General features: G+C 42.6%; 1 protein-coding gene across 1 annotated transcript in view; it reads right to left on the bottom strand.

Annotated features, from left to right (window-relative positions):
* LOC115229864 (snRNA-activating protein complex subunit 1-like) overlaps positions 1 to 14,310 on the bottom strand; it is a gene marked incomplete at its 5' end in the record, with an annotated part of 28,954 nt that extends 14,644 nt beyond the window's left edge. The window contains 3 exons of the mRNA XM_029800136.2: positions 3,563 to 3,670; positions 7,481 to 7,621; positions 14,182 to 14,310. Of these exons, the coding sequence (XP_029655996.1) occupies positions 3,563 to 3,670; positions 7,481 to 7,621; positions 14,182 to 14,310 (378 nt within the window). The remainder of the gene's footprint in view (positions 1 to 3,562; positions 3,671 to 7,480; positions 7,622 to 14,181) is intronic.
* Between the last annotated feature and the right edge of the window lie 760 nt (positions 14,311 to 15,070).

Here is a 15,070-nt window from a genome sequence, read left to right as displayed (position 1 = left end):
CAATTTCGGGCCTTGTGCCTAGAGTAGAAAAGATTATTATTATTATTATCATATTATCTGCCGAGGTTGACTTTGCCTTTCCTCCTTTCAGGTTCGATAAATTAAGTACCAGTTGCGCACTGGGGTCGATCTATCGACTGCCCCCGCTCCCCCAAAATCAATTTCGGGCCTTGTGCCTAGAGTAGAAAAGATTATTATTATTATTATCATTATTATCTGCCGAGGTTGACTTTGCCTTTCCTCCTTCAGGTTCGATAAATTAAGTACCAGTTGCGCACTGGGGTCGATCTAATCGACTGCCCCCGCTCCCCCAAAATCAATTTCGGGCTTGTGCCTAGAGTAGAAAAGATTATTATTATTATTATCATTATTATCTGCCGAGGTTGACTTTGCCTTTCCTCCTTTCAGGTTCGATAAATTAAGTACCAGTTGCGCACTGGGGTCGATCTAATCGACTGCCCCCGCTCCCCCAAAATCAATTTCGGGCCTTGTGCCTAGAGTAGAAAAGATTATTATTATTATTATTATGGCTGGGTTTCAGCTTGTGCTGCAGCGACAAGGTCCATCTGCCCTATTTTCTTGGACTAACATCATTCCAGGCCAGGGTCTGCAATGAAGTCGTCATTGTAAGTGTGATGATGTTTACCTCTTCTTACATCACCATGGAAACGGTTCCACAAATCTAATTTGGATGCTTCCAGTTTAGGGTGGCACATGTAGCGACCAGATAGCCACAGCCATCTTTGCCTGATTATCTCGTTAACTTTCAGCAGGTCTCCATAAAGGCGTTCGTTTGTCATATGTTGCTGCCATTTCACATTCAGGGCTCTTCATAGCATTTTTGTGTAGCAGCGATTATCAAGATGTCAATGTAAGTGTGACTACATTTTCCTTTCTTGTTATGTTACCATGAAGTGGATTCCACAAGATTAATTTGGAAGCCCCTAACTAGCCCCTCTCATAGGGTATGCTTTTATAAAGAACATACCCCCATCTGGGTACACCTGATCTGTTGGAAGTTACACTAACTAGCCCCTCTCCTAGGGTATGTTTTGATAAAGAACATACCCCCATCTGGGTACACCTGATCTGTAGGAATATGCAGTTGGAAGTTACACTAACTAGCCCCTCTCATAGGGTATGTTTTGATAAAGAACATACCTCCATCAGTGGTGCATGTAGCGACCAGACAGTCACAGCCGTCTTTACCAAATCTTATTAACTTTTGGCAGATCTCCATAAAGGCATTCCTTTGTCATATACTCTTACTCTTTACTCTTTTACTTGTTTCAGTCATTTGACTGCGGCCATGCTGGAGCACCGCCTTTAGTCGAGCAAATCGACCCCGGGACTTATTCTTTGTAAGCCCAGTACTTATTCTATCGGTCTCTTTTGCCGAACCGCTAAGTGACGGGGACGTAAACACACCAGCATCAGTTGTCAAGCAATGCTAGGGGGACAAACACAGACACACAAACATATACACAAACACACTTATATATATATATATATATATACATATATACAACAGGCTTCTTTCAGTTTCTGTCTACCAAATCCACTCACAAGGCATTGGTTGGCCCGGGGCTATAGCAGAAGACACTTGCCCAAGATGCCACGCAGTGGGACTGAACCCGGAACCATGTGGTTGGTTAGCAAGCTACTTACCACACAGCCACTCCTGCGCCTATGTTGCTTTTTCAATTAATTTTGAAAATAATTAAGGAGGAATTTCAACTGTGTTTCGTGGTCTGCTACCACAACAGCTCCTTTATAGGATCCACTTAGCTCAAGACATCATCAGGAGGAACCACGTCCGGTTTTGGCCCCTATTCCTCTACCATTTAGACGTGCCCCCCCCCTTTCGGAGGTGTCTTCAGCTCTGGTGTTGGGTGCATGTCTTCTTTCTTCTGTTCCCTGGCCTCTTCGATAAATAATTGTTGTTGACAAAGATCTGGAGAGATTGTATTCACCTCAATAGACGTCATTGATTGGTTGAAATTGCCGAAATGCAAGAAATTAAAGGACAAATGTCTTACAAACTACAGAATTTTCTCAAGAAAGCCAAGAGAAAAAGATGTTTATGTATACAAAGTTTAAAAGTGTTTAGTTACAGAGAAATTATTTTAAATATCTGCCGGTCAAAGCGAAAAGATCCAATTTTACCAGCAACGTTTTCATTTAGGGCTATTTTTAACATGTCAGTTGTTTTTTGAAGGGGATATACTCTTTTTACTTGTTTCAGTCACTTAACTGCGGCCATGCTGGAGCACCGCCTTTAGTCGAGCAACTTGACCTCAGGACTTATTCTTTGTAAGCCCAGTACTTATTCTATTGGTCTCTTTTGCTGAACCGCTAGGTGACGGGGACGTAAACACACCAGCATCGGTTGTCAAGCAATGCTAGGGGGACAAACACAGACACACAAACACACACATGCATATATATATATACATATATACGACAGGCTTCTTTCAGTTTCCGTCTACCAAATCCACTCACAAGGCTTTGGTCGGCCCGAGGCTATAGTAGAAGACACTTGCCCAAGGTGCCACGCAGTGGGACTGAACCCCGAACCATGTGGTTGGTAAGCAAGCTACTTACCACACAGCCACTCCTGCGCCTATGTTCCTTATGCATCTACATTTTATGAAGTAGATCACACAACCTTACTGGAGTCCATATAATTGACCAAACCTTTTGAAGCAATGCCCCAGCATGGCCACAGTTCAAACCACTGAAAGTAATAAAAGCATAAAAAAACAGAGGGGTTACGGCAATCTTATGGAACAGCTTTCAAAGGAGAAGGTCTGGGGTAGTTAAACCTTTTGTTACTGTATTTCTGTTGAGGTGTTCTGTGTTTCTTTCAATTAATTTTAAATATAACAAAGAATTTAGTAAAATAACTTAGTTATCATTCAGCTAGTGTTAGGAACATAAATTGTGACTAAGGTTTGGTGGAAGATTTTAATTCAGAACTTATGGAAACAAGACATTTGTACTCAGAGCCAGAGCTGGTTTCAGCCGGGTTGGTATCAAAAGGGTTAAGAATTTTTTCTCTATTATATATTTTAACCCTTTTATTACCATATTTCTGTTGAGATGCTCTGTGTTTCTTTCAAATACTTTAAATATCACAAAGAATTTAGTAAAATAACTTAGTTATCATTAAGCTAGTGTTAGGAACATAAATTGTGATTAAGGTTTGGTGGAAGATTTTAATTCAGAACTTATGGAAACAAGACATTTGTACTGGCCGGGTTGGTATCAAAAGGGTTAAGAATTGTTTCTCTATTATATATTTTAACCCTTTTGTTACCATATTTCTGTTGAGGTGCTCTGTGTTTCTTTCAAATACTTTAAATATCACAAAGAATTTAGTAAAATAACTTAGTTATCATTAAGCTAGTGTTAGAAACATAAATTGTGACTAAGATTTGGTGGAAGATTTTAATTCTGAACATTTGAAAACAAGACATTTGTACTACAGAGCCAGAGGTGGTTTCAGCTGGGTTGGTATCAAAAGGGTTAAAAGGGAAGACAGAAGAGGAATGCGACAAACCTGGACGTTTTCTGTATTGAAAAGTTCTTCGATGGCTGGGGTTTGTTTATTGTAGAGAGTTTTGACCATTTCCTCAGAGGAATCGTAAGAGTATTCTCTCTGAAAGACCTGAAAAGAAACAACAAGAACAAGTGGAAGAATAAAGGGACAACCAGCAAAGCAACAAGCAACAAATAGGTAACAACAAAGGCCCAAAGTTAGGAATAACAACAACCACAAAATCATCATCATCATCATCATCATCATCGTTTAACGTCCGTTCACCATGCTAGCATGGGTTGGACGGTTCGACCGGGGATCTGGGAAGCCAGAAGGCTGCACCAGGCTCCAGTGTTATCTGGCAGTGTTTCTACAGCTGGATGCCCTTCCTAACGCCAACCACTCCGTGAGTGTAGTGGGTGCTTTATACGTGCCACCTGCACAGGTGCCAGGCGAGGCTGGCAACGGCCACGGTCGGATTGGTGTATTTTACATGCCACTGGCACGGAGGCCAGTCGAGGCGGCGCTGGCATCGGCCACGACATATACACACACAAGGCTTCTGCATAGTTTCTTGCCACCCAAGCTCCCAATTCAGAAGACGTTAATCAACTTTAAATATACTGCATTTTGTGGCATTATTTCAAGCCAGCTGGCTTTTTTTGCGCAAACTGCATGTGCATTTTTCTCGTGCACGCGTAATATCGATCGCAGCAGCTGATGTACTTGCGCGTACAAATGCACGTTCCCACGGGCTTTATCGATCGCATTCTCACCTGGAATCGAATTTTGTAATTTTATCAAGACTTATACATGCCCTGATACCGTCGGTATCTACATATACCTATTTCTTTACTACCCACAAGGGGCTACACACAGAGGGGACAAACGGATTAAGTCGATTACATCGACCCCAGTGTGTAACTGGTATTTAATTTATCGACCCTGAAAGGATGAAAGGCAAAGTCGACCTCGGCGGAATTTGAACTCAGAACGTAACGGCAGACGAAATACCTATTTCTTTACTTCCCACAAGGTGCTACACACAGAGGGGACAAAGGGATTAAGTTGATTACATCGACCCCAGTGCGTAACTGGTATTTAATTTATCGACCCTGAAAGGATGAAAGGCAAAGTCGACCTCGGCGGAATTTGAACTCAGAACGTAACGGCAGACGAAATACCTATTTCTTTACTTCCCACAAGGTGCTACACACAGAGGGGACAAAGGGATTAAGTTGATTACATCGACCCCAGTGCGTAACTGGTATTTAATTTATCGACCCTGAAAGGATGAAAGGCAAAGTCGACCTCGGCGGAATTTGAACTCAGAACGTAACGGCAGACGAAATACCTATTTCTTTACTTCCCACAAGGTGCTACACACAGAGGGGACAAAGGGATTAAGTTGATTACATCGACCCCAGTGCGTAACTGGTATTTAATTTATCGACCCTGAAAGGATGAAAGGCAAAGTCGACCTCGGCGGAATTTGAACTCAGAACATAACGGCAGACGAAATACCGCTAGGCATTTCGCCTGGCGTGCTAACGTTTCTGCCAACTTGCTGCCGTATCTACATATACCGTTGGTATCTACATATCAAATTTTGACGGTATCAGGGTCTTGAAAAAATTACAAAACTCGATTCCAGGTGAGAATGTGATTGATAAAGCCGTGGGAACGTGCATTTGTACGCGCAAGTACATCAACTGTTGCGATCGATACTATGCGTACGCTAGAAAAATGCACGTGCAGTTTGTGCAAAAAAAGCCGGCTGGCTTGAAATAATGCCACAAAATGCAGTATATTTAAGAGACCAAAAAAGTAAGATGCAAAAGAGATATTTTCTTCAAACTTGGCATGAAGGAAGGAAAGACTATTTGGTTTCTGAAGAAGTCTTTTTTTTTTTTTTGCCTTAACTTCGTTGAACAAAACCAAAAATTTTATTGAAATAAAGGTATACTTAATTATTTTTTAATGAAAAGGAAACACTGATTGCTTTTTATTCAGCAGATATGATTCAGTACTGTCCATTGGACGGGGGGCGTTTTGCTCGTACAAGATATAGAATTAGGTAGATACCTAGATGAAGAAATGTAGAGATAGAAGATAGACATGGAAAGCTAGAAATATACGAATAGAAAGATAAACATAGGTGCAGGAGTGGCTGTGTGGTAAGAAGCTTGCTTACCAATCACAGGGTTCTGGGTTCAGTCCCACTGCGTGGCACCTTGGGCAAGTGTTTTCTACTATAGCCTCAGGCCGACCAAAGCCTTGTGAGTGGATTTGGTAGACGGAAACTGAAAGAAGCCCGTCGTATCTATGTATATATATATATATATATATATATATATATATATATATATATGTCACAGGAGTGGCTGTGTGGTAAATAGCTTGCTTACCAACCACATGGTTCCGGGTTCAGTCCCACTGCGTGGCACCTTGGGCAAGTGTCTTCTACTATAGCCTCAGGCCGACCAAAGCCTTGTGAGTGGATTTGGTAGATGGAAACTGAAAGAAGCCCGTCGTATCTATGTATATAAATATATATATGTCACAGGAGTGGCTGTGTGGTAAGTAGCTTGCTTACTAACCACATGGTTCCGGGTTCAGTCCCACTGCGTGGCACCTTGGGCAAGTGTCTTCTACTATAGCCTCGCGCTGACCAAAGTTTTGTGAGTGGATTTGGTAGACGGAAACTGAAAGAAGCCCGTTGTATATATGTATATATATATAAGTGTGTGTATATGTTTGTCCCCCACCAACATCGCTTGACAACCGATGCTGGTGTGTTTACATCCTCGTAACTTAGCGGTTTGGCAAAAGAGCCCGAGAGGATAAGTACTAGGCTTACAAAGAATAAGTCCGGGGGACCGATTTGCTCGACTACAGGCGGTGCTCCAGCATGGCCACAGTCACATGACTGAAACAAATAAGAGAGTGAAAAAGAGAGAGCACAAAGGAAGTCTGCCACACCAACAAGATAGATCTTTCCTGTCTTGATCTCCACCTGTCTAACACCTGTGGACATGTTTACAAAGTCAGAAAACAACACAGCTCCTTCCACGACTTTCGGAAACATTTTTTCACGCTCAGAGTTGCTGAAGCATGGAATAAACTGCCTGTGTCAGTTGTTGACTGCCATGACACTGCATCCTTTAAGGCCCTCATGCTTTCCGAAATCCGCCGAAACTATACCTGATTATATATACACTTTAGATGAGTTGTAGTGCACCTGAGCACTGTACACAATTATTATTATTATTATTATTGAGTGAGAGAGCAGTTCATGCCATCAAAGTGACACTGGGGTAAAATATACGAAGCCCAATATACCCATCATGACTACCCGTCTGATAAAGGTACACCAGGCACATGCATCACAACCATATGTGCGCGACATGGTGATCTCATATCAAGATAAACAGCACTTGACCTTGCAGGTGGAGCCCAGTTAGAATTTTCTTCAGGTTGAGTAGCCCATCCCGCTCAAAAGGTCCCTGAATAAGGGTTGTTTAAGGATGTTGAAAGAACCACACATGTTTCCAGAGGTGCATTATTCAAACCCCAAAGAATCCCTCTCAACACATGGCTATGATGCTCCCCCACTACTTCTTCTTGTGATCAGAGATGCACATATCGCCAGCCACCAAGGGACATGCTCAACTGGTTAAGGTCAAACAACTGACAAGCAAATCTGTGGTATTGAGGAGAATATTTGCTGTAGCCCATCTTTTATACCAAGACAAAACAATGTACATGATAACACTTCCAATCCGTTAAGATCAGAATATTATTATTATTATTATTATTGCTACAGACAGACAGAGAAAAATACAGATGTAGAGAGATAGATGATAGGCAAGCAGAAAAAGAAACATGTCTATGCCGATAGACGGACAGCGAGGAAATGAGGGTTGTGCGAATACTTACATTGTTTGGAGAAGCGACGTAAATGAAGGCTTTCAAAACACACAGTCGATGGAAGATAAATTCAACATCGGTCATCTCTTTAGACATGGCTTCCTTGATGAAACAGTTCAGTTCTTCCCAGTTGTTTAGGGTACACCTGATCTGTGGAAATATACAATTGAATGTTACACTAACTGGCATCTCTCATAGGGTATGCTTTTATAAAGAACATACCCCCATCTGGGTACACCTGATCCGTAGGAATATGCAGTTGGAAATTACACTAACTGGCATCTCGTATAGGGTATGTTGTCATTGTCCGAGTGAGGTCGTTGCCAGTGCTGCTGGACTGGCTCCTGTGCAGGTGACACATAAAAAGCACCATTCGAGCGTGGCCATTACCAGTACCGCCTGACTGGCCCTCGTGCCGGTGGCACGTAAAAGCACCCACTACATTCTCGGAGTGGTTGGCGTTAGGAAGGGCATCCAGCTGTAGAAACTCTGCCAGATCAGATTGGAGCCTCGTGCAGCCTTCTGGTTCGCCAGACCTCAGTCAAAACGTCCAACCCATGCCAGCATGGGAAGCAGATGTTAAACGATGATGATGATGATATATATATATATATATATATATGAGTATTGGGCCTCATTGAGGCTATGACCAAGAGCTTTGGTATTATGTTGTGTTTCAGAGGAAGACCCATCAAGCCAAGCAAAATCGCAATTGTGGAAGATACTGGTGTCACACTAATTGGCACCCATGCCGGGGGCACGTAAACACACCCCAGTGTCATGCAAATGGCACCTGTGCCACTGCCATATAAAAGTACCCATTACACTCATGGAGTGGTTGGCGTTAGGAAGGGTATCCAGCTGTAGAAACTCTGCCAGATCAGACTGGAGCCTGATGCAGCCATCTGGTTCGCCAGTCCTCAGTCAAGTCGTCCAACCCATGCTAGCATGGAAAGCGGACGTTAAACGATGATGATGACGATGGCAACAATTCTGCCCAGCTTGCTGCCTCACCATGGCAACACATCACCTTGTATGGAAACAGGTGAGTGTTAGCAACAGGAAGAGCATCCAGCTGCAGAAATTCTGCCAGATCAGACTGGAGCCTAGTGCAGCCATTGAGCTTGCCAGCCCTCAGTCAAATCGTCCAACCCATGCTAGCATGGAAAACGGACATTAAATGATGATGATGATACATAGCCCCATCTGGGTACACCTGATCTGTAGGAACAGACAGTTGAACCTTACACTAACTAGTATTTTGTGTAGGGCATCATCATCATCAACATTTTACGTCTGTTGTCTATGCCGGCATGGGTCGGATGGTTTGACTCTGCTTCCATTATCTTCAAAATAGTCTCCTTGTGTAGCAATACACTGGTCCTAACATTCCTGTGACATTTGGAGTCTAGCCTGGAAGCTGATTCCCATAAGTAAGTCAAGGACCTGCATTTGCTCTTGATCTTGACAACAGTGTTAAAACAGTGACCTCTGAGCTGCATTTTCAACTTGGGGAAGAGATGGAAGTTCACAGGTGTTAAATCTGGTGAAGAGGGTGGATGTGAAAGTGAAACTATGCTGTTTTTGGTGAGAAACTCATGAGTGAGGAGAGCTTGGAGACAGAGTGCATTGTTGTCATGAAGAATCTAATTCTTTGCATGCCGAAGATCCGGTTGCTTTTACCAAATATCCTCCCTCAAACACTTTAAAATGTCACAGTAGAACTCTTGATTGATGGCCTGGCCCAGGGGAATGAATTTTCAATGCACAATACTGTGAATATTGGTTTCAAATTTAGGCACAAGGCCAGTAAATTTGGAGGAGGAGTTAAGTCAATTACCTTGTCCCAAATCTTCAACTGGTACTCAATTTATCAACTGTAAAAGGATGAAAGACAAAGCAAACTAGAGCAGAATTTGAACTCAGAACGTAGTGGCAAACGAAATACCTATTTCTTTACAACCCTCAAGGAGCTAAACACAGAGGGGAGACACAAGGACAGACCAACGGATTAAGTTGATTATATCGACCCCAGTGCTTAACTGGTACTTATTTAATCGACCCCGAAAGGATGAAAGGCAAAGTCGACCTCGGTGGAATTTGAACTCAGAAAGTAAAGACGGACGAAATACCTATTTCTTTACTACCCACAAGGGGCTAAACACAGAGGGGACAAACAAGGAGAGACAAACGGGTTCAGTCGATAATATCGACCCCAGTGCGTAACTGGTACTTAATTTATCGACCCTGAAAGGATGAAAGGCAAAGTTGACCTCGGCGGAATTTGAACTCAGAACGTAACGGCAGACGAAATACAGCTAAGCATTTCGCCCGGCGTGCTAACGTTTCTGCCAGCTCACCGCCTCCAAAGATGGATGAAATACCATTAGGCATTTTGCCTGGCATGCTAATAATTCTGCCAGCTCACCAGTGTCATACAGCTTAGTATTACACTTGCTAGTATCTCTCATAGGGTATGTTTAACCAATGGGTATGACTAACCCTTTAGTATTCATGTTATTCTGTCAATAGTAATGCTTATTTATTCAGATTGTTTTAAATTAATCCTGCATTATCTTGGAGCTTTGAGATTTTGATGAAGTAACTCTTTCTCTTTTTTTTTTTACTTGTTTCAGTCATTTGACTGCGGCCATGCTGGAGCACCGCCTTTAATTGAGCAACTTGACCCAGGGACTTATTCTTTCGAAAGCCCAATACTTATTCTATCGGTCTCTTTTTTGCCGAACCGCTAAGTAACAGGGACGTAAACGCAACAGCATCGGTTGTCAAGCAATGCTAGTGGGACAAACACAGACACACAAACAAACACACATATATATATACATATATACGACAGGCTTCTTTCAGTTTCCGTCTACCAAATCCACTCACAAGGCATTGGTCGGCCCGGGGCTATAGCAGAAGACACTTGCCCAAGATGCCACGCAGTGGGACTGAACCCGGAACCATGTGGTTGGTTAGCAAGCTACATACCACACAGCCACTCCTGCGCCTAACTATTCATCCTCATCATTGTTTAACGTTCACTTTCCATGCTAGCATGGGTTGGACGATTTGACTGAGGTCTGGCGAACCAGACTCCAATCTGATCTGGTTTCTACAGCTGCATGTCCTTCCTAACGCCAACCACTCCGTGAGTGTAGTGGGTGCTTTTTACGTGCCTTGAATAAAATCATAATCCACTGATACTCCTGTATTTTCTTTTACTAAAGCGAGGACCTTTTCAGCACCCCTGATGCTTTAATGAATTCATTTGACTAAGGTTATAAATAATTGTGTTGACTTCAGGATACAAGAAGTTTTAAAAAATTCATCTCAATGGAGTAACATGATACTGAATTGTGGAGGCGCAATGGCCCAGTGGTTAGGGCAGCAGACTTGTGGTCGGAGGATCGCGGTTTCGATTCCCAGACCGGGCATTGTGAGTGTTTATTGAGCGAAAACACCTAAAAGCTCCACGAGGCTCCGGCAGGGGATGGTGGTGATCCCTGCTGTACTTTTTCACCACAACTTTCTCTCACTCTTACTTCCTGTTTCTGTTGTACCTGTATTTCAAAGGGCCGGCCTTGTCACTCTCTGTGTCACGCTGAATATCCCCGAGAACTATGTTAAGGGTACACATGTCTGTGGAGTGCTCAGCCACTTACACGTTAATTTCACGAGCAGGCTGTTCCGTTGATCGGATCAACCGGAACCCTCGTCATCGTAACCGACGGAGTGCTTCCATGATACTGAATTAATAAACCAGGCCTTTGATGATACCCTTAAAATTAGGAACTTTTCAGTACCCTGTCATATATATATATAGGAATGTCACTTTGCTTCTTACTCGGATTCTCAGAAATTTCGCATGACTGTATCCAAAATTTCTTCACATAACTTGATTAACAATTCACTATGAACTATATATGGACATGCACAAATTCTGTAAGTTCAAGACCTTTCATCGGATCTCCAGGAATCGAACTTTCTTCAATGCAGTTAAACTCACACCCTCATTTGTATCAACCCCTTTTGATGTTTAGGAATCTCTGATGTTTTTCGGCTGACGAGTACGAGCCATCTGTATTAACAGCATTTTTTGTAGCTTATTAAAGATGTCCTTGTACGAAACAATTGTACCGATATTTTAATCCATTCTTGTTGCTTTTTTCCTATATATATATATATATATAAAAGGCACATAAAAAACACCATCCAAGCGTGGCCGTTCGCCAGCCTCGTCTGGCACCTGTGTCGGTGACACATAAAAAACACCATCCGAGCATGGCCGTCAGCCAGCCTCGTCTGGCACCTGTGTCGGTGGCACATAAAAAAACACCATCCGAGCATGGCCGTTCGCCAGCCTCGTCTGGCACCTGTGTCGGTGACACATAAAAAACACCATCCGAGCATGGCTGTCAGCCAGCCTTGTCTGGCACCTGTGTCGGTGGCACATAAAAAAACACCATCCGAGCGTGGCCGTTCGCCAGCCTCGACTGGCACCTGTGTCGCTGGCACATAAAATCACCCACTACACTCTCGGAGTGGTTGGCGTTGGGAAGGGCATCCAGCTGTAGAAACACTGCCAGATCTGACTGGCCTGGTGCAGTCTTCGGGCTCCCCAGACCCCAGTTGAACCGTCCAACCCATGCTAGCATGGAAAATGGACGTTAAACGATGATGATGATGATATATTACACTTTCAGAGTGGTTGGCGTTAGGAAGGGCATCCAGCTGTAGAAACTCTGCCAGATCAGATTGGAGTTTGGTTCACCAGACCTCAGTCAAATCGTCCAACCCATGCTAGCAATTGTTCTAATGAGAGACAAAAGATTGGTCTGAGATATTTCTTTCCAGAACATTTTTAGAATTATATAGTAGGGCTGGTGTGAGAGTCCAGATCTGGCCAATTTGAACATAAAACAAGGGAGAATATTTTGGCTGGATATGGCTGGTTTCAATGCTAAGGGATTAAAGTTTATCCAGACATTGGGCCCAGGTTCAGAAGATACAGGGGTTTTGAGGAGTGTGGAACTACCCCTCCCAGCCACTATTGTTCCCGGCTCTACTGGAGATGTAGCCCCTATCAGGATCCCAGCTGCTATGGGTTAATTAGCATGTTGAGTAATTGCCTCTGGCGGAAGGTCTCTTACAGACACTCCAAAGGACTCAGAGCAGATGAGGTCCTTCAGGTCTTTAGCCCTTTAGCAATCAGATTACTCAGTCAAATGTAATGGTTATTTATTCATACCATATTGAATTAATCATGCATTATCTCGTAGCTTCAAGATTTCAATGTTGTGTTGTTGTGATCCCCTTTGGTCATGAATGACCATGGGATTGCACCTAGAAAGTTACCCTCTGAGGCACAAGTCTGGGCAAGGTTGTTTATGGGAGACCAGCAGTTGCCCACGCATACCGGCCTCCCCTCACCATGCCACCAGTGTTATCCAAGGGAAAGGCAAAGGGGCCAATACTGCTTGGCACCTGTGACGTGACAGTTCATTTATTAACATGCAAGTGGCTGAGTACTCCACAGACACGGGTACACATAACATAGTTCTAGGGGAGATTCAGTGTAACACAGAGTGTGACAGGGCTGGCCCTTTGAAATACAGGTACAACAGAAACAGGAAGAAAGAGTGAGAGAAAGTTGTAGTGGAAGAGTACTGCAGGGTTCACCACCATCCCCTGCCGAAGCCTTGTGGAGCTTTAGGTGTTTTTGCTCAATAAACACTCAAAGTGCCCAGTCTGGGAATCAAAACCGCGATCCTACGACTGCAAGTCCGCTGCCCTAACCACTGGGCCATTGCACCTCCACAAGATTTCAATAATGTGATAATTTTAAAAATGATATTGCAGGGTAGGTGGGAGAGGCCAAATCTGGCCAGTTTGAACATAAAAGTGGTAGAATATTTGGGCCAGATATGGCCCTTAACCCTTTAGAATTTAAACCGGCCATATCCGGCCAAAATATTTAATCTATTTTATGTTCAAACTGACCAGATCCAGGCTCTCACACCTACCCTACAATGTTATTCTACATTAGGTAATTACACCATAAAGATCTTGAAGATATGAGATAATGCATGATTAACCCTTTCGTTACCAACCCGGCCAAAACCGGCTCTGGCTCTGTAGTACAAATGTCTTGTTTTCATAAGTTTTGAATAAAAATCTTCCACCAAACCTTAGTCACAATTTATGTTCCTAACACTAGCTGAATGATAACTAAGTTATTTTACTAAATTCTTTGTTATATTTAAAGTAATTGAAAGAAACACAGAGCATCTCAACAGAAATATAGTAACAAAAGGGTTAAAATATATAATAGAGAAACAATTCTTAACCCTTTTGATATCAACCCGGCTGAAACCAGCTCTGGCTCTATTGTACAAATGTCTTGTTTTCATAAGTTTTGAATTAAAATCTTCCACCAAACCTTAGTCACAATTTATGTTCCTAACACTAGCTGAATGATAACTAAGTTATTTTACTAAATTCTTTGTTATATTTAAAATTAATTGAAAGAAACACAGAGCATCTCAAAATAAATACAGTAACAAAAGGGTTAATTCAAATCAATGTGAATCAGTAAGCATTATTCTATCAAACGATAGAATAATCAGAACACTAAAAGGGTTAAATGCTAAACAGTTAAAACATTTCAAAAGTGAGAAATTAGACAGAAATTTGAAGTTACTTACCCTGACTTTAGGCACAAAGAACTGAGTCGAGTACAAGCCATAGAGCAGGAAAAAGGCACCAGTCTTTACCTCAAAATTGTAGGGCGCACGAAAGTAGCCCAATGTGATCCACAGACATTCTTCTATCAACTGTACAGAAAAAAAGGAAAGAAATAGAAAAAAAAAAAATACTTACTCTTTTACTCTTTTACTTGTTTCAGTCATTTGACTGCGGTCATGCTGGAGCACCGCCTTTAGTCAATCGAGCAACTCGCCCCGGGACTTATTCTTTTGTAAGCCCAGTACTTATTTTATCGGTCTCTTTTGCGAACCGCTAAGTGACGGGGACATAAACACACAGCATCGGTTGTCAAGCAATGCTAGGGGGAAAACACAGACACACAAACACATACACACACATACATATATACGACAGGCTTCTTTCAGTTTCCGTCTACAAAATCCACTCACAAGGCATTGGTCGGCCCGAGGCTATAGTAGAAGACACTTGCCCAAGGTGCCACGCAGTGGGACTGAACCCGGAACCATGTGGTTGGTAAGCAAGCTACTTACCACACAGCCACTCCTGCGCCTAAGATATTTTCTTTTCACTTTTTATGGTTTTCCCTATTATTTTCTTTTTGCTATTGTAATTTCTATGTCATTGAGAGACAGCAACTCCCAGACAGTTGAAGGAATCCGTGGTAGAGGTAGACCCAGGAAGACATGGGATGAGGTGGTCAAGCATGACCTTCGAACGTTGGGCCTCACAGAGGCAATGACAAAAGACCGAGATCTCTGGAGATCTTCAAGAAGAAGGCTTGCTCTTCATTCCGTAGAAGAAAAAATTCAAATCGGACCATGTCAACACCAAAAATTATTTACATCAAAAAGGTGCTTTTTTACTACG

Source organism: Octopus sinensis, unplaced genomic scaffold, assembly GCF_006345805.1.
Source record: "Octopus sinensis unplaced genomic scaffold, ASM634580v1 Contig13735, whole genome shotgun sequence".
NCBI classification, from domain to species: Eukaryota; Metazoa; Mollusca; class Cephalopoda; order Octopoda; family Octopodidae; genus Octopus; species Octopus sinensis.
The sequence above is the reverse complement of the archived record's forward strand: the minus strand, read 5'-3'. Positions and strand labels throughout refer to the sequence as shown.